This window comes from Gossypium arboreum, chromosome 7 (genome assembly GCF_025698485.1).
Source record: "Gossypium arboreum isolate Shixiya-1 chromosome 7, ASM2569848v2, whole genome shotgun sequence".
Taxonomy (NCBI): domain Eukaryota; kingdom Viridiplantae; phylum Streptophyta; class Magnoliopsida; order Malvales; family Malvaceae; genus Gossypium; species Gossypium arboreum.
The window spans coordinates 100,739,476-100,764,736 of NC_069076.1; the positions used below are offsets into that span (position 1 = coordinate 100,739,476).

The 25,261-nt window shown below is 34.0% G+C and overlaps 4 protein-coding genes across 6 annotated transcripts; 1 reads left to right on the forward strand and 3 right to left on the reverse strand.

Annotated features, from left to right (window-relative positions):
• Positions 1 to 1,939: 1,939 nt before the first annotated feature.
• On the reverse strand, positions 1,940 to 3,481 carry LOC108484169 (NAC domain-containing protein 7-like). Its single transcript, XM_017787865.2, has 2 exons — positions 3,257 to 3,481; positions 1,940 to 3,173 (listed from the first exon to the last, which is right to left on the reverse strand). The coding sequence occupies exons 1-2, from the start codon at positions 3,432 to 3,434 to the stop codon at positions 2,326 to 2,328; spliced, it is 1,026 nt and encodes a 341-aa protein (XP_017643354.1). The 5' UTR covers positions 3,435 to 3,481; the 3' UTR covers positions 1,940 to 2,325.
• A 5,707-nt stretch (positions 3,482 to 9,188) lies between these two features.
• LOC108485807 (endoglucanase 8-like) lies at positions 9,189 to 11,738 on the forward strand. Of its 3 annotated transcripts, none has more exons than XM_017789656.2 (7): positions 9,189 to 9,552; positions 9,832 to 10,239; positions 10,324 to 10,416; positions 10,511 to 10,672; positions 10,793 to 10,895; positions 11,012 to 11,175; positions 11,262 to 11,738. In XM_017789656.2, the coding sequence occupies exons 1-7, from the start codon at positions 9,358 to 9,360 to the stop codon at positions 11,580 to 11,582; spliced, it is 1,446 nt and encodes a 481-aa protein (XP_017645145.1). In that variant the 5' UTR covers positions 9,189 to 9,357; the 3' UTR covers positions 11,583 to 11,738. The 3 variants fall into 3 exon arrangements, with proteins under 3 accessions (XP_017645145.1, XP_017645153.1, XP_017645161.1); XM_017789664.2 differs by having other exon boundaries at positions 9,406 to 9,552; positions 10,511 to 10,698; positions 10,810 to 10,895; positions 11,262 to 11,582; XM_017789672.2 differs by having other exon boundaries at positions 9,406 to 9,552; positions 10,511 to 10,694; positions 10,818 to 10,895; positions 11,262 to 11,582.
• A 2,504-nt stretch (positions 11,739 to 14,242) lies between these two features.
• Positions 14,243 to 17,071, reverse strand: LOC108466524 (uncharacterized). Its single transcript, XM_017766891.2, has 4 exons — positions 16,664 to 17,071; positions 16,248 to 16,474; positions 15,426 to 15,526; positions 14,243 to 14,624 (listed from the first exon to the last, which is right to left on the reverse strand). The coding sequence occupies exons 1-4, from the start codon at positions 16,925 to 16,927 to the stop codon at positions 14,545 to 14,547; spliced, it is 672 nt and encodes a 223-aa protein (XP_017622380.1). The 5' UTR covers positions 16,928 to 17,071; the 3' UTR covers positions 14,243 to 14,544.
• Positions 17,072 to 18,293: 1,222 nt separating this feature from the next.
• On the reverse strand, positions 18,294 to 24,670 carry LOC108456070 (uncharacterized). The gene is made up of 7 exons (XM_017754665.2): positions 24,272 to 24,670; positions 23,947 to 24,148; positions 23,721 to 23,844; positions 23,285 to 23,625; positions 21,678 to 22,980; positions 19,516 to 19,715; positions 18,294 to 19,151 (listed from the first exon to the last, which is right to left on the reverse strand). Exons 1-7 carry the CDS (start codon positions 24,352 to 24,354, stop codon positions 19,074 to 19,076), a joined length of 2,331 nt encoding a protein of 776 aa, XP_017610154.1. The 5' UTR covers positions 24,355 to 24,670; the 3' UTR covers positions 18,294 to 19,073.
• Positions 24,671 to 25,261: the final 591 nt, after the last annotated feature.

A 25,261-nucleotide genomic window follows, 5' to 3' on the forward strand; every position in this document is an offset into this window, starting at 1 on the left:
AAGTGGCTATAACACCACACATATATACCTCTTTATTATAGATGTTACTACTTATTTTATAACTATGATTGAAACCATGTCCATTACTCAAATAAGTCCAATGACATATTCCTATTTTAAACATGGTCATACTCACAAAATCTTTGTTTTGTGGCTTCCAAAGTACACATACAATTTTTTTTTATCAAACCAGAGATTATAGATTATTTCTGAACTATATAAATATATATAATAATAAAAATCATATATGTCGCCATAAGCATTCACAATCTTAATTTCGAAGATATGACTATTGTGTTACACTTCTCTTAAAAGATTTTATTTCTATATCATAATAATGATATTATGTAAGCCAATGATTTCCCTATATTCCACCTAGGCTAGAAAAGTTAACCAGATATATGATATCTTCCATTTCTCTACTTTGTGGAGTTTTTGTGTTAGTCAGAATCTTACACTGCCTATGCTGTGTTTCAACAATTCTGCAGCTTGTGGCCTTGATCGATAAATTTTCTTTTCAAATATATGTAGATGGGTCAAAGCGTGACAAACAAATAAATCTTGATGATTCATTAAAGTCTAATGATTAGTTGTATTGAAGGAAAATAGTCTATTGAGAACCCAACAAAGTACATACAACAAAATATCAAATTTTATAAAAATTCTCTACAATAGTTTTTTTTATAAAATAATATATCATCTGTATTTGCGCTTCTTCTTTTTTTCCTTTTTTTTCTCTAACCTTGGATTCTTTGTTTCGAATATTAATGTCCATCTCTGTGTCTCTCTCATGTGTAGTGTGCGTTGAGGAGGAGGAGCACTATGAGAATGTCCATGGGGAGATATCTCTTTGGCTAAAGTTAAAGCCTTCTTGACTCTTGTATGAGTCTGATGAGTAAATGTTTTTACAATTCAAACTTCTCTAAGCTTTTATAAAAATTAATTTCATGGCAGTAAATTTTTTTTTTAAATTGACTTTATAGCATTTTTAGTTCATATTAAGCAGTACGCATGCTCAATCACTTTGCTCCCCTCATCCTTCGACACTTCTTGATCACTGTCTATGCCCTTTCTTGCATTCGCTCGGTCCACCTTGAGTTGAATCAAACGTAAATGTTCAAGGTAGGTATTTCTTGCTTCTTAGTTTCACTTCTCTACATGCAATGACTTGTATCATATCTGCTATATGTCCTTTCACATCATTCAATTTTAAGATGTTTCTTATACGTACTTTGCATGCCCTTCAAACACCTTCCTAGTATCAGAACATGCAAGAATATTTTGGGAGTTTCAAATGCCTTTAGGATGAGTTCGCTGTTCCTATATAAGCTTGTAATTCTCTGAAACTCTGGAAACTTGCTTTTCATACTCATTTTCATGCATTCCTAGTCATTTTGGCCTCAATCTATAGCTTGATAGCCACCTAGTTTTGCTCATATATATTTTATATACCTTTTATTATTTGAGGTTAGGTAGCTCTCTACCTTTATGCTCAACACATTTTAGGATTACGTATTAGCAGAAACTTGATTTCCACAGCAATATTTTTAGGATGATTGAACTATTTTGGAGTGGCTTCTACGTTTAAAAAGAACCCAAAAAAAAAAAAAAAAAAAAAAAAAAGAAAAGAGTATACCTACGCATTTGTGTTGCGTGCCTCACTTGCATGCCAAGCTTTCCAGCAAAGCTAGCATTCAAGTAATCATTTTAGACAAGCTGAGACAATTTATATTTGATTCTGGTCCCACCAGATGTTTGTTTGATATCTATGCATGCTGCTTGCCCCCTCATTGCAAAAATGGATCTTTTTTTATCGTCTTTTTCAAAATTACAGCAAAGCATTTAAATTTGCTTTACTTATAATCCAATCAATAGTCCATAAGAAACAATTCTAGAAACTAATATAGATCACAAGATGAAAGAAAGAGGCAAAGGAAAGTTTTTCTGATTAACGCTACTATTCATTGACAAGTATAAATATCTTATCACCTGTCGGGTCGATCAATAAACAATAATATATGTGTCTGGGGCTGTTATATACTTAATCCATAGGCCATAATTAAACAACTCATTCCTCACTGTAATACTCCGTCTTGCTACCTATACCAATTTTTCTTCTTGATAGAAACAACTTTTTCCCCCTGACTAATCATGTTATTAATTTAATACCACCAGGGAAGGGAAGAGCTAGCAATTGTTATACAGTTTTGATATGTACAGAAAATTAAATAATAACTTCCCTTCCCTTCCCCTTTTTCCTTTTTCCCTTTGAAACTGAATATGCTATGATTAGTAATATATACTGTCAAATAATTAAAGGACCAGTCACTTCCACAGATCAGTGTGACGATTGGATGTTGATGCATTCTCCGGTGCCATTTCTTGTTTGTTTAAATGTCTGATGAGCAAATTTGCGTGCTGCGACGAGTGGAAGACATTCTTAGCTGAAGCACTTGAATAGTTATTTTGCTTGGCAACTTCTTCTTGACTGAGTTGAGAAGCCACAAACTTGTCAAGGATGCGCCAATCAGTGACTTGATCCGCCGCATGCTCGTTATTGGTGTTAGCATAGAGTGTCTGCAAGTGTTGCTCATGAGTTTCCTGTAGAGTGCTTGCATTGTTGATGTCTAGGCCAAATGCTTCGACGGGTGGGTGGAGTAGTTTTGGGCTGTCTAGAAGTGGTAGCTGGAGGTAATGCTCATTTGGGGCTTGGTACTGCAAATCAAGCTCTTTCTTGCAGGAATAGGGAAGGTGGTGGTAAGCCATATTTTGCATTGGTGAAGCAAGATCTGGAGTGAAAGAGACTTGGTCATCGTACCAACAAGGAGACTCATACTGACTGACTTTGCTAATAGCTGGTATTCTCTTCTTGAATACCCTACACACAACCCATCCTTCTTCCTGCGGAGTCCCGTTTTCGTCTGTTTCTAGGCGATACTCATGCATGATCCAGTCTGACTTTTGTCCATTTGGGGCTCGACCTTTATAAAACACTAAGGTCTTCCTCATGCCAATCAAGTCATGCTTAGAGTAAATAGCCTTGTCTCTACCGGTTGCTTTCCAAAACCCAGCTGCAGTGGCTCTATTTGTGCGAGTTCCAGTTGGATACTTCTTATCCTTATGACTAAAGAAATACCATTCATTTTGCTCTTCTGTCCCTATTCTGCATAGCTCTGTTCAAAATACACGCAAGGTGTTCAATTAGTGTCATTTGGCCTTAACTTTGTAATCTACAAAGATTTCAGAATTTATCTACCTTGAAGATCCCATGGCTCAATTTTATAGAGATCAACATCTCTAATTACATCTAGGTCAATCCTTCTTGATGTAATTTTCTTCCTCAGGTAATAGGCCACAAGTTCTTCATCAGTGGGATGGAAGCGAAAGCCTGGTGGAACTTGTGAAAATGCATTCATTTTCCCCTGCAAACCCATCACCACACTAAACTTTGATCACATGATATATTAATATATTAACATATTTTTCCATTAACCACACTTAGAGAACAGATGAGCACAGATCGATCAAAGAATTGATTGAAATGCACACTTAGCTACTAAGATTTTAAGACCTAGCAAAATTCATGGCTTAACTAGTACTTGCCCATTCAACTTGGGATGTGGTTTTATCAAAAGAGAGAACTTGTTCCATGGTTGTTGCACAATTATAACAGACCATCTCAATGCGGGCAAAACCTAGCTCTTTTGAGAGTCTACGTACTCATATTTTTACATATTTAATTACTTCCATATTTTGATTCCCAAAGCAATTGGTAAAGGATAAATTACAACTGGCTCACCAATATAACTCTAACTACAAAATATCAATGCACATGTTACATCAAGTAAGAAAATAAGTGAATTTTCCACTTTTTCTGTTGTTCTTAATCTGCAAGACATGATGAAAGTATATGAATAAATCATCATATAATCTGTAAAATAATCTGTAAATTTCATTTTATAACTCTTTAGATTCTACATATATTCGACTAAATGAAGAAATCTAAAAAAAAAAAAAGGAAAACAAAAATCAATTTATAGAAGCAAGAACAGTAAAGATAAGTCTGATTTCGATAATTTTCATTACCATTTTATGCAGTTTAAATTTAAATGCACGTTCCTTGCAGGTTCAATGGCCTACACTATCATTGTTTTGTAATAGATAAAACTACAATGAATATTTTTATGGAGGTCAATAAGACAATAACATAATGAAGACAAGTAAACAAAATCATGCTAGTAACATTATATTATGCATATTCAACTGTCCTTCTGTTTCCCCTAAATCCTTATGGAAATATGATGATATGTTATATTTGATAAGTCCCTTTTTCACAAGGCCGAAAGGAGTGTATCTCGGACTTTCATTGTAGGAGAATGCGAATATATAGTTTTGGTAAGAGGAGAATAACATGTTGAAATACCATGTATTTAATCGCATATTAATACACTTTTCATATAAAATTATAGTTTTGGTAAGAGGAGAATAACATGTTGAAATACCATGTATTTAATCGCATATTAATACACTTTTCATATAAAATTATAATAGATTAAAGTAATAGAAGCTTAAAAGAGAGAAAACAAAGTTAGCTTTCTTTTTTACCCCTTTTTTCTGCTGTTAATGGAAAAAATAAAGAGAAGAAGAAGATAAAAGCACCTGACATAGAATTTCATTCTTATCTTGTTATTACAGCAATAAGGTGCACGAACACAGGCGGGCATGCAGTGAAATTAAAAGCACGTGATAAAACCATTATGTCATCTCCATTGTAAACTCATGAAATGGCTGAACAAGTGTTCATTGTGGCGAGAGATCCTATTTTGTGATAAAGAAACTTAATGGAAAATGCATGCTTTCGAGATCTACAGTCGGTAAAATAGTCTAGAAGAGCGTATTAATGCGTCGTAGAAAAAGAAATATATATTACAAGTGATAAATTTTTGCTGAATATAAGTATGATGATCATGGGATTAGTGCAAGTTTTAATTATCCAAAACTGGTACAAATATGCAGTCAATGACAAAATGAGTTAGAGGCCCACTTTTCATTAGAAAGAAAAACTTGTAGATCTGATCAAAGATGTTCTTTTGACCCAAACTAAATTCATCCCATAACGTTAAACCTAACACACACAGTGTTTTAGACAATCTAAAGAAAAATATAGAATTGCGTGCGTGTGTGATGTGTGTGTATAGAGAGAGAGAGAGAGAGAGAGGGAGTGCTCACGGATCAAGCAACCAAAGATCTAGCTCTTTTTTAACACACGGATCTGGAGTGATTGAATCTTCCAGGAAGAATCAAGAAAATGCCTTTTTCTCCCGAAATATGTCGAGTGTTCTAAACTTTTAACCATTCAGCAGGCTCCAAATTTGGACAAGAAGACCAAGACAAAGAAGCAGTCAAGTGATTAATTAGTGGTAATCGGTAGTCTTTATTTATTTATTTTTTTTGCTTTTAACTATTGACTCCAAATTTGGACAAGAAGACAAATAAAGAGAGAGAGAGAAAGAAACAAGTTACTAGATATTTTGTGGTCTCGAGAACTAAACCCAACTGCTTTGGACAAAGGATAGGTAGGATCGAATCCCGAAGGAAGAAAAGAGAGAAAAAGGGAAAGAGTTTGGGGGAATGGAGAAAGAGTAGGGTTATATAGGAAGCAAAAGAAAAAGAAAGTGATTGGAGAGAGAGGGAAACCCTAATGATGGAAGAATTGGTAAGATGTATGTTAGTAAGCTAAATGTTTTCATTATCTATCATAACCAATCATTGTCTCTCACTGTCGGTTTGGAGCTAAATTGGTGCAGAAGCTTAGGGCGGGAAAATGGTGGCGCAAGATTGGCTGAGAGAAAGATGGCGAGAGAGAAATACCCCACTCTTCTGCCACCTCCACCCGTAAATGACAACGACCCTAATGAGTGTGAATGTTTTTCAGTTTCAAAGTCAGAGGAACCAACCACAACATCAACTGTAACAGAAATCATATTAGCTATATAGGGTGTGAATCAATTGTGGTAGTGCTGATCTGGAGTGGGGTGACGCAACCCAACAACCACCAGCAGCCCACGAATACTTCGATAATATTATTGATAAATTCCAGCAGAGGGAAATGGTCTACTCCATGAATCTCCCTAGGTATGGCCGGCCCCCCTCTTAGCCCTAACTCCTTTCCTACTCCATACCATTTCCTCTAATATCTGTTATTCTGGCTAAACAAGGGGTGCGTGCAAACCTTTGCAAGCTGCTTCCACTTGCCTTATTTGTCATAAAAATGTAGGCAACATAATTTATTCACTAATACATTTGAAAGATAATTTTTTTTTAATTCATGTTTTAATGAGCCAACAATTTTCTTTTTTTAATTAAGATATCACTGATGTTGCTTTTATGTTTTTGAAAATTAATTCATTCTAACAATGTTTCACGAAGAATACAGTGTGTGTTAAGAACTTGTATAGGTTTCTGTTCCACTTTCACTATCATAATGATAATAAATATATGCGCAATCCATTTTATAAAGAAAACACGCCCAGTATCTGTGCTCATCAGTTTGCGCCATTGTTACGGAGTTCAATCTCCCAATTTTGCTTCAACAGCTTGCTCATAGCTTTTATCCCTCCCGTCCCGTGCGCGTCCTTTTTCTTCAAGTAATGACGCTCACCAAACAACGGTACGTGGCTCTGTTGGGTTGGTCGGTTGCTTTAAGAACCATGCTACTCCCGGTTTCCAGTGGCTTCGCCGTCGGTCCAACTAACTTCCTCCCTGGGAACCACCTTTGCTAATACATTATGCGCTAATATCTCTCTGATTCAATTTTATTAAATAAACATAGTTTCTTATATTAGTAACAGAATTAAATAAATTTAAATTTTAATATTTATTGATTAAATATAACTTAAGTCTTTTTATTTTCAATTCAATTTTATATAAAGAATTTCATTACAAAATCATAAAAATAAAATTTAAGATATTAAAAATTAAACAATATTTTTAAATAATAAATCTCTGCATTATGCTATACGTGACTGGTGCACAGTAGGTTCCGCAAGGCAGGATGGATCGGAAGTGAATAATAAAGAAATACTCCCCCTGGGTGGGTCTCTGTATGCTGCGGCTTGCGGTCCGGCGTGGGCTAGCCACTATCATTAAGCTCGCACTTGAGGGTGGGACTCCCCGTCTTTTATCCCAAATTTCAGTACACGTGAAATTTAGCAAAGCTGCAAGTATTGATTACAAACCTTGTATGGTTCTCGCGTAATGACGTTTAAACTTATATCCTCTTTTGTTGATATAATATTAATGGACTAAAGCTTAAGCAATTTGTTGGTTTTATTTTCCAATTTATCATATACTAACTTTTATGTATTTAAAATTTATAATTATTATAAAATATTTACTTAAGTTGGTGTCATACCAATTTAATTATGTAAGCACCTTTTATATAAAATATTTTTATAATATATACTTTTAATAAAATAATATTATGATAGCATTTCAGCTCAAATCACATGTTCATTATTTCCAACCAAAATCTTATTTGTTTTTAAAAATTATCAAAAATAATTTGATGAAATGTTATGTAATTCAACTTTATTTGTTTAATTTGATAAAATAGATTTCTTAAATAAAATTTTAGTCAAACCCAAGAAAGAAAAGGAAATATGTATATATATATATATATATATATATATATATATAAATAAAGATATTAAGAGTACGATGGTATATTAGCAAATAACACTTATGCTTTAACCTATTACAAACATATGGTAAGAAAGTATACTTATTCATGGGTAAGGTTTAGGTTGAACCTTGACAAAATTTTAAGCCAGTTTGATAGGCTTAGGTTTGACCCAACTCAAAAAATAGGTTTAAAATTTTTGCTCAAATTCGGCCTGAATAACAATGTTAAAGTCTAAGCCCAACCTAGCCCGTACATGGTAAAATTTTGTATATATATATATTTTTTAAATATATTACATCAAAACATTAAAATATTAAAATAAATATTTCTCAAAAAATTGAAAGTAAATTTTAAAAATATTTATACTTAAATAACACTAATATAGGTGCAACTTAACAAACAAATGCTTCTAAAATAATAACAAAATTAACAACAAAATAAGAGTTATATAATATCTAACCAATAACAACAAAATAGTAACAATATAATAGTGAAATGGTAACAAAATAGTGAGAAAACAGCAAGAAATAATAGTAAAATAATGGGAAAACAATAAGAAAACAATAATTTTTTTCTTTTTGTAAATTCGAGTCAGGCCAGGCCTGACCTGGTAAAAAAAGCCTTACATGAGGCCCAACCTGTTTTTCAAACGAGCCTTATTTTTTTTCTCAAACCTATTTTTTAGGCCTATATATTTAGCTTCTTTATTTATCACTATTATTTATATTAAATGTATGAAATAAAAATTAAAAGAATAAAAAACAGAAAGAACTAATTATTAAAAAGGAAAATAATTTTTATAAACATATAAAGTCCCGAGTGGTGGGCTGGGCAAAATCTATTCTCAACTTGATTCTTAGGCTAGATGTGCAAGGATCCAGCCCATTATCTTCCCAAGTTTCTTCGGCAATACTGTGGATTTATTATATAAAAAGAGAAAAATGTCAAACCTAGCAAGGTGAACTCATTGGAAGCTTGAAAGGATAAGGCCGATGGAATAAACGTAAAGAGAAAACAAGGGCTACAATGAATACATTTTGTATTGGCATTAATTAAATTTAAAGTACGTAACTTAAGGTAAGTGCCACTGGCAAAGGCGCCCGCCATTCAGCCTCCATATGATCCCATCTTGCTTTTCAATTTAAAAGCTTGTTTAATTTCTCTTCAATCAATGCAGATTACCTTTTCAAGATATACATGCATAACCTAGGCGGCGAAGTCCCTTGCCGCTTGATCTAACCCCAGATTATTAAAATTTTCAACGTGATTCTCTCTTTTTTTCTTTTCCAAAATACCTTTTTGGGCAACTTATCTTTGGCTTATTGACAAAGGCAACTACGTATCCAACATTCCAAATAATCTGAAACTAACGCCTCACCAGTTACGACGGTAAACAAGTCTCCGCCTGTTGCGTGCCTTATTTCTGCTTTCTTTTGTTTAGGCGGAAGCAAGCAAATGCATGCATGATTCATTACAAAGCGATTGGTTTTGGTCATCCCTGAACTAATTATATAGCATTATCCCATAGATAAATTGGATACCATTCATCTTAAAATTCAACCTCTAAGCCAAATCCGTGCTTACATATAATACGTGCTTATATTGTTCCTTGGACATCTGCAAGTAGACAAAAACAGACTAAAAGGGTAACTAAACAACGGAAACGTTTAGTCATGAGCCTAATACAAAGGTTATCAGTGTTGGGAATGGCGGCAATGGCGATGGGTTTGGTGGCTTCACATGATTATGGTGAGGCATTAACAAAGAGTATTTTGTTCTACGAAGGCCAGAGGTCGGGGAAGTTGCCTCCTACTCAAAGGATCACCTGGAGGAAGGATTCTGCTCTTCGCGATGGCTTTGAGATTGGTGTAAGTCTTTCTGTCTTCCCTCTTCGGCAGCACAACCGTGCAATGAGCTAAAGTCTTCGTTTGACAAGTAATGTTGGACTACCCGAAAAAAAGAACTATTGTGTGCTAGCAATAGCACTTGCGTGACTCAAGTTCTTACATTTCATGGGATTCATGCCTAAGAAATACTTGCATGGAGCAGAAATTACGTAGAATAGAATATACCATAAAAACTGAAAAGTAAAAAACAAACATTCTCTAGCTAGTTTGATATCACATTATATGGCTTTTCATTCACAGGTTGATTTGGTGGGAGGTTACTATGACGCTGGTGATAATGTTAAATTCACTTTTCCAATGGCTTTCTCCATAACTATGCTAGCTTGGAGTGTACTAGAGTTTGGCCAATCCCTTGGCACAGATCTGCAGCATTCATTGAAGGCAATTCAGTGGGGAACGGATTACTTGCTGAAAGCCACAAGCATCCCAGGCTTTGTGTTTGCTCAAGTTGGCGATCCTTATGGTGATCACAACTGCTGGGAGAGGCCTGAAGACATGGACACTCCTAGAACCCCATATGCAGTGAGTAAAGAGTTTCCAGGATCAGAAGTTTCGGCTGAGATAGCTGCTGCGCTTGCAGCCTCTTCAATGGTGTTTAGACCTATTAATCGTGGATATTCTGCAAGGCTGCTCAAAAGAGCAAGAATGGTAAATGGTAGTATTAAATTAAATAATTTTCTTTGGATCTAGGAATATGTCCCATTAGTAACACAACACTTGTGCTGGGGTTAGGTTTTTGAATTTGCAGATAAGTACAGGGGATCATACAATGATAGTCTTGGACCATGGGCGTGCCCATTTTACTGTGATTATAGTGGATATCAGGTAAGGTTAGGGCCGGGAAACAATAAACATTCAAATGATCAGCTCAGCATATATAAATTAATAATGACTTCCGATACACCTTAATCAATGCAAGGATGAATTAGTTTGGGGGGCAGCATGGTTACTGAGGGCAACAAAGGCTCCCTATTACAGGAATTATGTTTTAGCCAACATTCAAAACTTGGACAAGAGTAGTAGCTTTGCGGAATTTGGATGGGATACCAAGCATGCTGGCATCAACGTACTTGTTTCCAGGGCAAGTATATGTAGTATTAAATTTTAATTTACTGACTTGAGTAATTTTTATTTTTATTTTGTTCTTGAAAACATGGAGATGATCAAATATCAATGTAATAGTTTACTCATCTGCGCGCAGCTAATAAAGAGTCAAACTCCTAAGCCTTTCATTACTAATGCAGACAAGTTTGTCTGCTCTGTGTTGCCTGAATCACCAACTGTTTCAGTCTCCTACTCGCCAGGTAAGGCAATCAGTTTTCTCTTACGACCAAACTCAATTCTATTTACTGGCTGACTGTTGTTTAATTTTCTTGGAAATTAAATACATGTAATATACATTTATCTCCCTTCCCGTCAGGTGGGCTCCTTATTAAACCTGGAGGAAGCAATTTGCAGCATGCAACAGCTTTATCCTTCCTTCTTCTAGTGTACAGTCGCCCTCTGAGTAAAGACAGTCGGGTGATCCACTGTGGCAATGTTGTTGCCACCCCTGCCAGGCTTCTACAGGTTGCAAGAAGCCAGGTATTGAATTATATGATTATACATTAATGTCCATATCCCTGTGACTAGCTTTGTTTTGGGAATAATATATTGATGCGCGCATGCAGGTGGATTACATCTTAGGAAGCAATCCACTGAATATGTCATACATGGTGGGATATGGCAAGAAGTTCCCGGAGAGGATACATCATCGGGGCTCCTCTTTACTTTCTATTACTCTACATCCCCAACATATTGACTGCACAGGTGGAGCTACCTATTTCTATACTAACAATCCTAACCCTAACTTGTTAACCGGAGCTGTTGTTGGAGGACCTGATATTAAGGATTCTTATGCTGATTCCAGAGCCGATTTTGCACACTCCGAGCCAACCACCTACATTAATGCACCTCTCGTTGGTCTCTTGGCTTACTTCAAATCACATTAATGATTAACCTTCTTCCCGTTTCTAGCAACTGTATACAAACATGCATGTCTGTATGTATATAATTAATTGGATTTCTTACCCAGGAATTTGTTGATTTTTATATGACAGTGTAACAATTCAACTTTGAATGCTACAAAAGGTTAAATCTTGTTTAGTGGAATCAAACTGCAATCCTATGCATATATTGCTCAACTTCTCTATGCTTTTTTCTTCTTCTTTGTTTTTTTTTTTTTACAGAAAATGAAACAAACTTGATAAAGCTTCTGTGTTTAATAAGGATAAGAACAAGTTTAGAAGTAAAACTAGAAAGAGACCGAAAACAAATTACCGGCTGGAATAAAGGTTAAAAACTAACCAAAAGCACCCCTGAATCACACCAAAACACACCCCTGAAACGAAATAACATGTTTGAATCCATAAAGCACACTTAAGCCTTAGAGGAGAAAGCAATAAGAACACCATACACAAACAGCCATAAAACTGGTTGAACTGGAAAAACCGATGGCCAAGCCCATTGAATCAGTTTTCTTTATTTTTTATTTTAGTAATTTATTCAATCGGACTGGTCGAACTAATGTTCTGACCGATTCACCAACCAACCTGATTATGAAAACCGATTCACCCTACACCCGACTCGATTGTCGGATTCGAATATGAGATACCACGTTCATTGCCAAAACAACTAAAATTAGTTTTTCATTCAATGTCAACACAAATATCATACTTTTACCACATTATACAAAACATTCGTATTGATTAAAAACAAGTTCAAATCATTTAAAATACTTTAGAAACATTTTTAATTGAGCTCTAAGTGTTTGGGGATTATCGGGACCAAGTTCAGGTCTCTAGGGGTCAAATCAAGTCAAAATAAAGGAAGGATCCCTATCTGACTCGGTTGTATCGATACAAGTGAATACTTTTACTGATATTATTGGGTATTACTGTTTATTTTTAGCTACTAACTTAATTGTACCGATAAAAATTTGTCAAAATCCAAAAATACCCCAAAACTCACCTAATTTGATCCAAAACATTACCAATTCATCTCAAAACATTACGAAACACTATAAACAAATTTCAAGCATATTTAACGCCTTGAATCACATGCTCACAAACATAAACACCACATCACTAATTCCATGCATCAATTTCACTTATTTGGCGTGCAAGCAATACCTCAAATATAGTATAAACATAACCAAAATGAGCAAGCATACCATCATATTCCTAGGTTAACATATATACACACCACCATACAGACATGACCACATTCAAATAACAACCCTTTAACATGATAAGTATCAAAACATCCAATATATAAGCTCAAAGACTAATCAATGACTCTAGATACATGTTAATTTGCTACAAAACATATCTAAAGCTATACAAACTCGGTTAAGTTGAGAACTGAATCTTAAATGTTTTCGTATTTTTTGAATCTTTGAGATTTAATATTACCTGTATACGAAAATAAAAAAAAAATCGTATGCTGAACAATAAAGCTCAGTGATACTAACATAATTTGTAAACAAAATGAATCAATGCATTATTAAGTTAAACACATTTTTTAACATATAATTCATAACTAATGAAACCATATCATCTACTCTTGTGTCATGTACTTATAATTTATGCTTGTTGCAACAAATCACTTTTAATTACTTTGAATCCATTGACTATACAATTTCAATACCAACTCAATTGTTTTTATTATAAGGCAAATCATATACACATATTTACTCTCTCATTTCACTATTGAATCCATTTATTCGTTTTATAATTATATCGTAGGTGATTAAGGTGATCAAAATCCAAAACTCTTAAAGAGAGAGAGATATCTTGTTCGGATGTTTATGGGTCTTAAAAGGAGGTGCTCCTTTTCGAGATGTCACGTGTAGACCTGTTCATGAATCAAGTTATTTATCCAAGCCCGAAGGCCTGTTAGAAATTTAGAAGGGTTTGGGAAAAGAAATATTAAGCCTAAAAAATAAACTTCAATAAAAAAAATTAAGCCCATTTAAAATATACATCAGGTTCAGGCTTGAACATTCGAAGCCCAAACCTAACCCGACTCACTTTTAAGTTTGTAATGTTTTATATTATATTATTTTTTATATATTATGTAATTTATAATACATAAAAATTAAATCTATAGTAATATATAATACTACTATAACGTAAACATTAAAAAATATTAAGATAACTAAATATAACATTTTAATAAATAAAAAATATATAAAATCATTAAATATTAAATTAAAAATAATATAAATAGATATTTTTAAGATTTTAAAAAATAATATGAATGAACCTAAAATGAGTTTGGATAAACTATTTACAAATTAGTAGGCTTAAGCAAAATTTTAAACACATTTCGAACCAAACTAAACTTGAAAAAACATAAAATATATTAATATTATGTCTAAACTCGACTCAAATCCAACACACAAACACTTCTAATCACGTGTCATTCCCATGTTAATTTCATACTTTCTAGAGCCGAATCCTATATACTCATATGAGACTTACATTTTGTTATTTTATTGTTAGCACTTAAAAAGCATAAAAAAACTCGCCTTTCTTTTCAAATTAAAATGTCTGAAAGTCAATTCCACTACAGAAGTAAAACAAACCACCCGCAATTTCAACAAACCATATTTTGTCTAAACCATCAAGAGCCGGTTTTCTGTTCCGTTCTTTTTTGTTGTTATAAAAAATGAGGGTAGATAAGCTGGTTCAATCCAAAAGATAGCAACAGATGTTTCCCCAAAATAGATGTGTTGTAATATATTAACATAACTACTTCAAACATTAGATGCAATTTCAACTACTTTCACGTCTTTACCCGTCAATGCCTTCTTCATCCATAAACCAACTACCCCTCGCGGTTATTGCTACTATATTGCTCAAATTGGTTCCATATCAAATACATTTTCACTTCAACTAACACCATTTCTTTCTAGAAAAACCCAACACCTTTCATTTCTCCAGTAGCTGGCCCCTCTGCTTTATCAACATTTCCCAAAAACACAATCCGACCTACATATTTCACAACAAACATTAACTTTAAAGTCAAGTACTTTTCACCCCCAAAAGATAATATAATAAAACAAGCAGACTAAATCTCTCATTTCCTCCATGAAGCAGAAACAAGACCAGGAAAAAATGGATGAAAAAAAAAAAAAAAAGACTACACCAGTAAGCCACAAGACAGCCTAGTGCCGGGTTCATCCATACATGGACACACAACATTCATAAAATATAAATATTTAAATATCAGCACCAAGGTAAACAAAAAAAGAAACTGAAAATTTCAAGCAAGAGAACACATTCTTCTTATAAGCACCACTTGACCTTTTTCAATTTTATAAGGTAAGATCAAGGATACCTTTTCCAATAGGCATAAACTGAAAGACCCATAAGGCTATTCGGGATTTTGCGGACTCCTTGGTACAAAATAACAATATTATAAATTATTATTAACTTCTCTTTCAATTCAAGGTAAGTACTCCAAGTCTGACATGCCAAAAACAAAACAAAAGTCAAAAAGCATTCATGACTTCAAAATCTATCCCATGACAGTAAACCAAAAATTAGTGTTTAATCATAAAATCACTCATCCAGTTGACCATACACATCTAAATTTTTGCTATTGTCAAATAAGGAATTAAACGCGGTACGAAATAATCAGAAATACATCCATTTGAGCACTAAAAATACTTAAGAAAAAAATCTTGGCAGACAAGTATAGTGGTTTCATTTTCTTCTTTTCAGTTCAAAAGAGCAAGTACTAAAACAGGTAATTAGTAAGCATAGAATGGAAGAAAACAAAATGCTTACCATTTCGACGAATAGAAATCTCTCTCAGGCGTCGAACCATACCACTGATTGGATCAGTGAAGACTTTCATCTCCAGATTTCCCTCTAGATATAGAGTCGTGCTACATCAGAGGAAAAAAACATATATTACAATCAAGATAAAGAATGAAAGCATTTAAAAGGCATCAAACCATGCTCAAAACCAGATTACTATAGCATTCAATATCCCACTCTCACCCATTCCAAGAGACATATTAGAAACCTCATTTTGAATTTCATACATAAACAGAACTAGTTGCCCTAAGTTTATATATTGCAAATAATGCTATCAGAAAACTGTTATGCTCAGAAATGATCCACTACAGTCTCCCCACCCAAGAACATGGAATGCACAAAATCCAAAAGCTACGTAGATTTCATCAGCTGATTAGTAGAGCTCATTCAGTCTAAACTCATACATAACTAAAATCCTTCAAAACCAACTATTCTCTCGACAGAACAAGGTTGCCTTTATCCGGATTCTTGCAGCCACCCTTTCTCATGCATTTCACATTCATTAAAGAAGGCTACCCAATTCTAGATGTAAATAGACTGTTACCAGAGCATCTTCAGTATAAGTGTCTAATAACTTTAATGATTCAGTAATACCAGAGCATTCACCCTTAATCTTTTACAGCATGTATGTACTTTTAAATCAAAAGAAAACACAGTAACTAACCGTTACAATAAGTTTTACAAATAAAAGGGACGAAATTCAAGGATAAGAAAATAGACATAATCTGAATATAAAGAAGCATTTCCGCATGTTAAGTACAATGAAATATGCTTCGAATGAAACCTTACCCAGGAAGAGCATGCTTCAGGACAACACCTCCCAAGTGCTCTTGGTACACACAAACACGATGCCACTGAATAGCACAGCGATTAGCATACTCCACTGGTTCCTCATTCCCATGTGGCCTCCTGTTGTTTCGAATCCCACCTGTCCCCAGGGAAAATAATGTCACTGATAGCCCACTCTTCAGTTTCTTATGGATTGGGGTCTGCCCTACCTGTCCAACCAGAATTGCCTACCAACAGGAAAACCAACCAAAAGCCAAAGAACCACTTCGAGTTAGCATATACGACATTTTTGTCCTCATGTTTTCTTTTTAGAGTCGGCTAATGCCCAGAAATCACCAAACAGAAATATTGAAATTTCTTTTAATAAGAGAGAGAGAGAGAGGTATAGAAAGCCATTAGAGTGAAAATGAATGCACCTTGTAAATGCCCGTATCAAAGCCATTCTCAAGCGGGAGGTCGTATAAACGACTCTTAGTGTTGGAGTCCTTGGCAGATTCTAAGGGCGTTGAGGATTGCGAAGAAGAAAAGTCGGGAAATGGATCAGAGTCCGAGTCGGAAGTTTCAGCAGAGGAGGAAATCGGGGTGGTGGTGCAAAAGGGCATTGAAAGTTGAGAAGTTCTGGGGTTACAGAGAAGAGATCTATAAACCCTTCTAGATAAATTTGCCATCGAATTCGCCATTTTCCTTTTTGGCTGGAGCTGGAAAATTTCGAATGTCGCGGTGGTAGAGTAGGCTTAATTCTTAAACACTAAGCTTAAACCCTAGCAATGTATGACTCACACACTCCCACATTTCTAAAGTTTCTTTATTCAATTAATGTTTTTCTCCTTTTATTTACAACTAGAGAGGCTGCCATATTTTGTATTATTGAAAGGTTAATTATTTTATATGATATATTTATTTAAATAAAAACAATTATTTAATGTACAAATGAAAAAATGCGACAAGTTTTAAAATTTTCTAAATAATCATTTTTTTATTTACACTTTCTGATGCAATATCAATTATTTGTTTTCAAAAAGAATGTAAAACCCTCCAGACTTCAAAAATAAAAATTAAGTCTTTGCTTTCTTTTTATCTAATTGGGAAACTTTTAAATACGTAAAAGATCCTGGAATTTTTTAAAAAAATTATTAAGTCTTTGTTTTTTTACTTAATTAAATAATCAAACTGCCAAAATGTATTAAATAAATCATTTTAATAAAACAATGATAAAAATAAAATTAAGCACCACGTGCCACAATCACATTTAAAATTAATAAAATTTATAAAATTATTAAATTTTAATAAAAAATAAAAATATTTAAATTTACTAAAATTAAAAAAATTATAAAAATTATAAAAAAGTATAAAATATAGAAAATATAGAAAAAATATAAAATTTTATAAAGTCGTAAGAAAATTATAAAATATATAAAAATATAAAATTAAGTAAAAGAATTATAAAAATTATTGTACTAAAGAAGCATTTTATAATTTTTCTATAACTTTTATTAATTTTTATTTTAATAATTTTTGTTACATGTCACGCTATATTGCAACACATGATGGCTTTAATTGAAAAAACTAGCGGGTCATTTTATAATTTGAACGATCAACGGTTAAAATTAATGGTTAAATGTCCTTTTATGCATTTTATATTTTTATGATTTTTATAAAATTTTATATTTTTAATATATTTTTATGATTTTTATAATTTTTTCTAATTTTAATAAATTTAAAATATTTCTTATTAATAAATTTTATTAATTTTTATTTTTATAATTTTTACCATATAACATGCTGTGATTGTGACACAAGATGACTTTAACTTAAAAAAAAAAATTAGAGAGCAGTTAACTTTAACGGTCAAAAGACAATTTTGATACACTTTGATAGTACAACTATTCAATTGAATGAGAAAATAAAAACAAAAACTTAATTGACTTTTTTAAAAAAATTGATGACTTTTACACAGTTGAACCAAATTTAAAAATTTTAGTATATATAGTGGTTAGATTAATTATATTTTTATATAAAATGAATATTATTTTTACTCAAACAAACTTACAAACGAAAATTATTGGTTATTATTAACAATATAAACTGGGGAACCTAAAGAGACATACTAGTAGCTAATTTGGATAGTCACCCAATTAAAAATAGGTAAAAGAACAGAATATAGCTACGTGAAGCAAAAGCAGCAGAACTCTCTGAACGCAGTGTAGATTTAGAACACAGAAAAGAGAAGTTACGAGAGGAGCCAAAAATTCTTACAATATTCTTCCTCCCCATAGTTACAGCAGCATCTCTGCAACCTCTTCCATTACTCCCTAACATTCATTTCATTCCCCCCCTTCTTTTTCCTTTCCTTTTCCATTCTCAAACAGTTCAAATTATCCCCAGTTTTGTGTCATCTCTTCTTATGTGGCTGAAGAAGAGGCTTCAAAGCTGGTCCTCATAAATTGTGCCTTCATCTTGATGGACTCCGATTTGCAAGCATGCAAGCTTTCTTCTTTTCTTTTTTGGAAATAAAACACTTACCACTCCTATCATCTAAAATTAAACGACTCATTTAAATCTTAAAACTTTCCCAACTCCCCAAAATTGACGTTTAAAACTCATTCATTCAATTTCAGCTGTCTCGGCAATAATTTGGCTGTAAACTGGAGTACTATTTCACAAAGCCCACCAATGGATACAATAATATATTTCTATGTTTCACATGGTAGAAACCAAGATATGTGTGATTTCCGTATTCGCCTACAGAATGAGCGAGTTCAATCTTCCATTTCTTTCATGATGCATACCACGATAATGCTTGTAGGTACAAACACTACTTTAGCTTCATTCTCGAGTGATTTTAGTTCTTTTGGCCGTAGGGGACATGAAAAGCTTTCTAACTGAGGCAATGGGATCATCAACCTGCAGAATAAAATCTAGGATGATTATAATCCTCGAGGGATGGGAAAGCTAAGGATGTTAATCCGGTAAAAACAAAAACTTATGATATTTTAATCATCAAGGCTAAGCAACAGTTCCTATAACGAACTGCTTTATGGATGAAGCCTAAATTTTACAACAGATTCGAAAATTAGAGTAAGATAGTAGAACTAGGGGTAAGCACAGTAAATCAATTTTTTTTATTAAAAAAAAAAACTCTTAATAGCAAGCATACCAAATTCATATTTATACTCAATTACAAATTAATATGAATATATACTTCTGTTTCAGAACAAGATATACGGCAACACCTCCATTACTTGAATTAAGTAACATTTCAACTTACCTTAATCATGGAGACGGTTGAAGTAGAACACACAGGTGAAGAATTAGGAAAATCTTTCCCATAAAGCAAAGCAGATAATGTTTGTTGCCATCCAGGTGCCCCACCACTCATTGATGCAATCCACGGACAAAAATGCCTGTGCTGCCTGATCGGATCAAACTCTGATATTTTATCCATATGTAGTCGCTTTAGATCCTTTCCTGGAAAATGGAGGCACATCAGTTGCTCACTCTTGTTATTAACTGAAAATTCATGAAATCACAAATAGGAATATAGCAATTGCAAATACCACAAACACATAGACCATATATAAATTACATATCAAGAAAGACATACTTCATTACTAACCAGCTGGATTGCAAAGATCTAATGAGGACTTAAGAAAAAGAAAGGAAAAAAAAAAATGCCATGCAGTTACTGGATCAACCTTTCCAGGTAGAACTAGCATGAGATAGATCACAAAAGCTCCTAGCTGATCCAACAAAAGGTTTAAAGTACAACATACTCGGGGCATTATTATGGAAGTAAAAGAAAAAAAAAAAAAAAAAAAGAGTTGAATTCTAACTTTGCGGCAAAGTTTCACAAGACACTGTTGCAGGTTAAATCGTTCAAGACAGATAATTGTCAATGAATATAAACATGCCATCCCAGTGAAATTGAAGTGTTTGAGTGCAATCAGAGTTAATTATTGCCTTTACAACCTTGGAGCACTGTCCTCTATCAGTCCAGTAAGAACTTTAAACTGTTCTGTCGCAAATTCCAAGATGAAAAAAAAAAAGATAAAATAGAAATTATATTAAGCCCCGTCACCATTAAGTTGAAAGCAACTCATGAAGATAGCCTCAACCACCATCACCACCCCAGTAACCTAGCATCAATTTAATCAAGTACCATTTTTCAAACATCATATCTAGATAAATGCATAAGTTGATGGCTATGTTTCTTTTAATTCATCAAGGTGCAGTTCTAGGAAGATTCTTCTACATGACAATTCTAGCATGTTGTCTGCCCATCCAACAACAGATCTACCTCTCATTCTATACCTAGAGAACTAGAACAAAGGTTACATAAAATATTTTAGCAAATGCAAGAGCAAATCAATAAAACCTTGGATGTACCTTCCGCATTAACAAATGATGAAAGTTTTATTAACAAGGCATTAATTTTCAACAAGGTACTTGATTGATCAAAAGAAACTACAGAACCATTTTGGCATCTACAAGCAAAAACTATAAACTATAAATGTATAGCCCAACTAGGTCTACAAGCAGCTTGAATAAGTCCATTCTTGAAGAGTAAAGTTGGAATCAAATCAGGAGCATAGGTGCACTGAAAAATGTGTGACATTCTTGACAACACATCAGATGGAAAAGTGGGATAGAGAAGCAGTGAATAATCTTCCCTCAGTCCATCTGATATTATCTATGGATTTGGGTTCAACATGATAGACAGAAGGGAAGTTATTCCTTCCATGTAGGAATATAGTTGATCTCCTTGGGCTATACTGTACTAGGAAAGTTGAGCATTCTGCTCAATTGTACATACAAGGCTCATATGTTTCAAATATCTTCTAGAAAATTCTGGAAGTCTCCAACTCGTGCTTATTGCACACTTCTAAACAGGAAACATAGTACAACTCAAACACCCAACTTGGTACGTAGAACTCAATTCGAAAGGACAGAAAAAAAAAATAATGTGTAATGAGTATATAAACAAGAATCACTCAATCACACTAACTGAAAAGGAGAGTTCAGCAAATTAGAGCACTAAATTACATATTCATGAGCTGGTAATCAGAGAAGTCATATATAAGCCACATGCCTGCCGGAATAGACCATTAATAGAAATTGATTGGCAAAACAGGTTTGATATGATATATGTATGAAAAATAAAATATTCACACCAAAGATTATAAAAGGCAAAAAAAAAAAAAAAATCATATCCTAATTTAACTTCCTGTAACATAAAGTGAATAGCATCTTCTCCCATTGAAAAAAAAGTTTAACTTCACCACCAAAGCCCATAACAAAGGGAACTAATTAACAACACAGAAAGAGGAAAAAAAAAAAGCATAAGTGAAACTTTCATTTTGCTAAAGATCTTTTCCAATGACACTGAGAACAAAACTTATTGATCATGAACAATACTGCATTAATGCTTACCTTTGGGACAGGATAAGACCTTATTGTTTTGTACAGCCTGGACTTCGGCAATCACTCCTTCCTCGCTGTTGGAACAAGTTTTGTCTTCTCTGGAGTTCATCTTGTTTGTGCCATCAACATTTACATCAGCTTCCAAGCAAGAGGCAACACATGTAGAGTCTTGATTAGATAAACAATTTTTTTTATCACAAACCCTATCTGGTTCTGCATTTTGTTCTGGATAGTACTTTTCAGATGTAACCATAACTGATGAATCATTAGCCTTAGCTCCTTCATTTCTAGGGGAAACATTAGCACCTTGAGTCATAACAGAAGACTCACCAACATGCATGGCATCAGAGTTCTTTACTGCTAAGTTGCAAGTTCTATCATTGTCTACCTTTTCAGGAAAGCTATTACTCTGGCAAGAATCTAGGACTACATTCTGAGAACTCTCTATTTGACCCCCAATATTAGAATCATCTATACCAGTATAAGGAGAATTTTCTTTTGCAGTGAAGTCGGTTCCTTCCAAAGGTGTGACATTTCTAAAAGTATCATCTCCTGAACAAACATCATAGTTTGAACAAGGAGACCGATCGCTGCTTTTAGAATTACAATTCACTTGACCATCTTTTTTTCCATTTAAAGTTCTCAAGTCCGCTAACGGAACACCTAGCTGATTAACACTATTATTGAAACAATCTATTTCTCCTGGAATCCTATTACAATTGGATTCTACTAGAGTATTTTTTGGATTACTGTATATCTGATCTCTAACCTCTGGATGATACAAAAGTCTAGCCCTTAAACTCTCGCCAATAACAGGTACATAGATTCTTGCTTTAAAGTTTTGTTGTGTTGGTGGAGGACCCCCAGCTATAGTTAATTTTGAATTTGAAGATGGCTCCATAGATGATGCCCCACTATTAAAAGGAACCTCACAGACATTGCTTTCATGGCCAGAATCGTGGACTCCAGGATTGACTTCCTCGCATCCAAATAATCTGAATAACTCTACAGGCCGTTGGACAGTGGAGAAAGCCCATAATCCAACACTCGCGCCACAAAGCCTGCAATCTAGAACAACAGATTTGGGATCATACTGCAATCCAAAAGAATTTTCAAAGTCTTTATTTGCCGTCAAATTCTCATTTTCATCAGTTGGACGGAAGCTGAGACGCAAATTTAGTCCATAATGAACTCCCTCGGATGAACTTAAAATATCAGCATCTTTAACAAACTGATTCTGACCATCCTTGCAGTCAACTACATAAGGTAGTGAACGTGGTTCCCAGCCACACAGACTTAAAAGCTTTTGAGCCTGCAACATTTTCAGATTTATCAGTCTTCAACACCAACACAAATCCAGGAAGCCATAAAAGACAAAACCACAATCAACAATGCAGGACATGTTGTACAGTCATCAATTGGAGAATCCATTGGATTATTATTACTCCTTTTACCAGAAAGCAGGTAGAATGGTATGAAAATGCAGTAGAAGAAAGTTTCAGAAAACAAACATGCATGTTTAAGTGTACTCGTACTTATGCAACTGAAACTGGCAAAAGCTGTCAGTCTTTAATGTACTTGTAATCGCAAACCAAAATGAGAAACAAGTTACATACCTGATAATACAAGTTGGCAGAATCCACAGCAGAACCATCTTCTATCCTTTCTAAATGAGAAAATTCAGCGTTCCCTTTCAGACAATCCAGCATTAAGGGTTGTCTGAGAAATTGTTCAAGCTGAGGGCTTCTCATAAATTCAATGGCCAAAGATGAAATAACAGGAAGAGCTATAAGTTGAAAGAGTGAGTCAGATCTCGCCCGGAATTTATCAACTAAATCAGCTGGCACAGAGGGAGGAAATTCAGCCAATCTTTCATCACAGATATTGTCAATCCAAGGGCAAAGCAATTTGTGTCCACTATCCAGCTTTAAGCTAAATACCAAGGCTGCCTTCTCAACTGAAGAGTATAAAAGTTAAATAATTTAGCCTTACAAATACCAGATTTTTCAAACTATTGGTTCAAAGTGAAGGAATATCTGATGGATGACATGCCTTGCTGCCGTGTCCAAGAAGATGGAGTAGAAAACAGGAGACGTGCTCCACATGATTCGCACGCTATAATGTCCATATCCACATTGACCCAACCTCTCCTAGCACAATTAACAGCATTTACTACCTAAAACAACGGAAAACATGATCATCTCTTTATCTATTAAATAAAAACCCAAAAGCTTAGGAAAGTGTATAGTCAGAATAGAGAGAGGAAAGAAAAGGGAACCTTGGGCTTAGCAAACCAAGTCATGGATTTGAAAGTTGATAACCTTCTCAAAAGATCTCCTCTATCCCATGGTCTGCAGAGTGGAGCTTCAGACGCAGCTAAGCAGTGCTGCTGCTTTTCCACTGCTGTAGTGTACGATGGAACGGGTCGTTTCTTCGCCCGTAATAGTTGTCTTTGTCCTCCCGTTCCCGGTGCCGGAGGACTAGTAATTAATTACAAATATATTTATAAATAAACAAATAAATAGCCGTAGTTTAATAGAAATTTCATCAACTAGAAGGAAACAAATCAGTAGTTAAAAGCAAATAGGGAAACAAAAAGGAACCTGGAGAAGGAAGTGGTAGATTTAGAAGAATGGAAGAGCTTGTCCATGATCGAATGAAACCTCTTCTCTGGATCGTCGGCCATTTTATTTCCTTTATCGGAGAAATAATATCTTCGTTGTACAAAAGAGAAACGAAGAAGAATGGTATTGAACTCCGCCTCGCCCTCTCCAGTGGATTTTAAGACCTCTTGCCGCTCCTAGAACGATTGGGCTCTTCTAATAAATCGCTTTCTTCACCCCTAATATCAGTGCAGAATTTGGTCTTCCCTTTGGGCTTGTTAAGGGCTAGGCCGAAAATTAATTATATTGGATAGGGGTAGCTCCAGTGCCAAGTATATAGATCTCTCGATTTTCAATTTTGTAAGAGTGAAAATTCGTATAAGGTAAGATTTAGAGAGTTGATTCATATTTAAAAAGAGAATGCAAAGAAAGAACGAAACCATACAAAGAAAAAAAATGATTTATCTTTTACTAATCTTAATTTGAATTTGTCTAGTGAATTTTGTTTGTTTCTTTCAAAAATTTGTTCATCCTCCAAAAACAGCTCAATTAAATCATTCCATTTATGATAAATTTGAAGACGAATTTTTGAGTAAATGAAGAATGATACATGCATAGATGAATTGAAATTTATTAAATTTAATTCACCAAATCTGTCAATTTTCAAGTTTGAAAAATCAGTAGATTTGCTATAACTTTTGAGATGAGATCTAGATATTTTTAAGCTGAGATGTTCTCATAAAGTTCGAAAAGTTATTTCTTAACTTCGAAATGCACTTTAAATCACTCGATTTCAAGCTAGAGAGCTCAATCTATTACAATTTTAGTGAGCTATGGTACGCACTTTGAATCACTCGATTTTAAATCCGAGAGTTCAAGTTATTACTATTTTAGAAAATAACGTGTGAGCAAAATTTTTGAACAAGACTACAAAAATTACTAGTTTAGGTTTTAATTAATTTTTAAATCGTAGGGTTTAATCTTAATGTC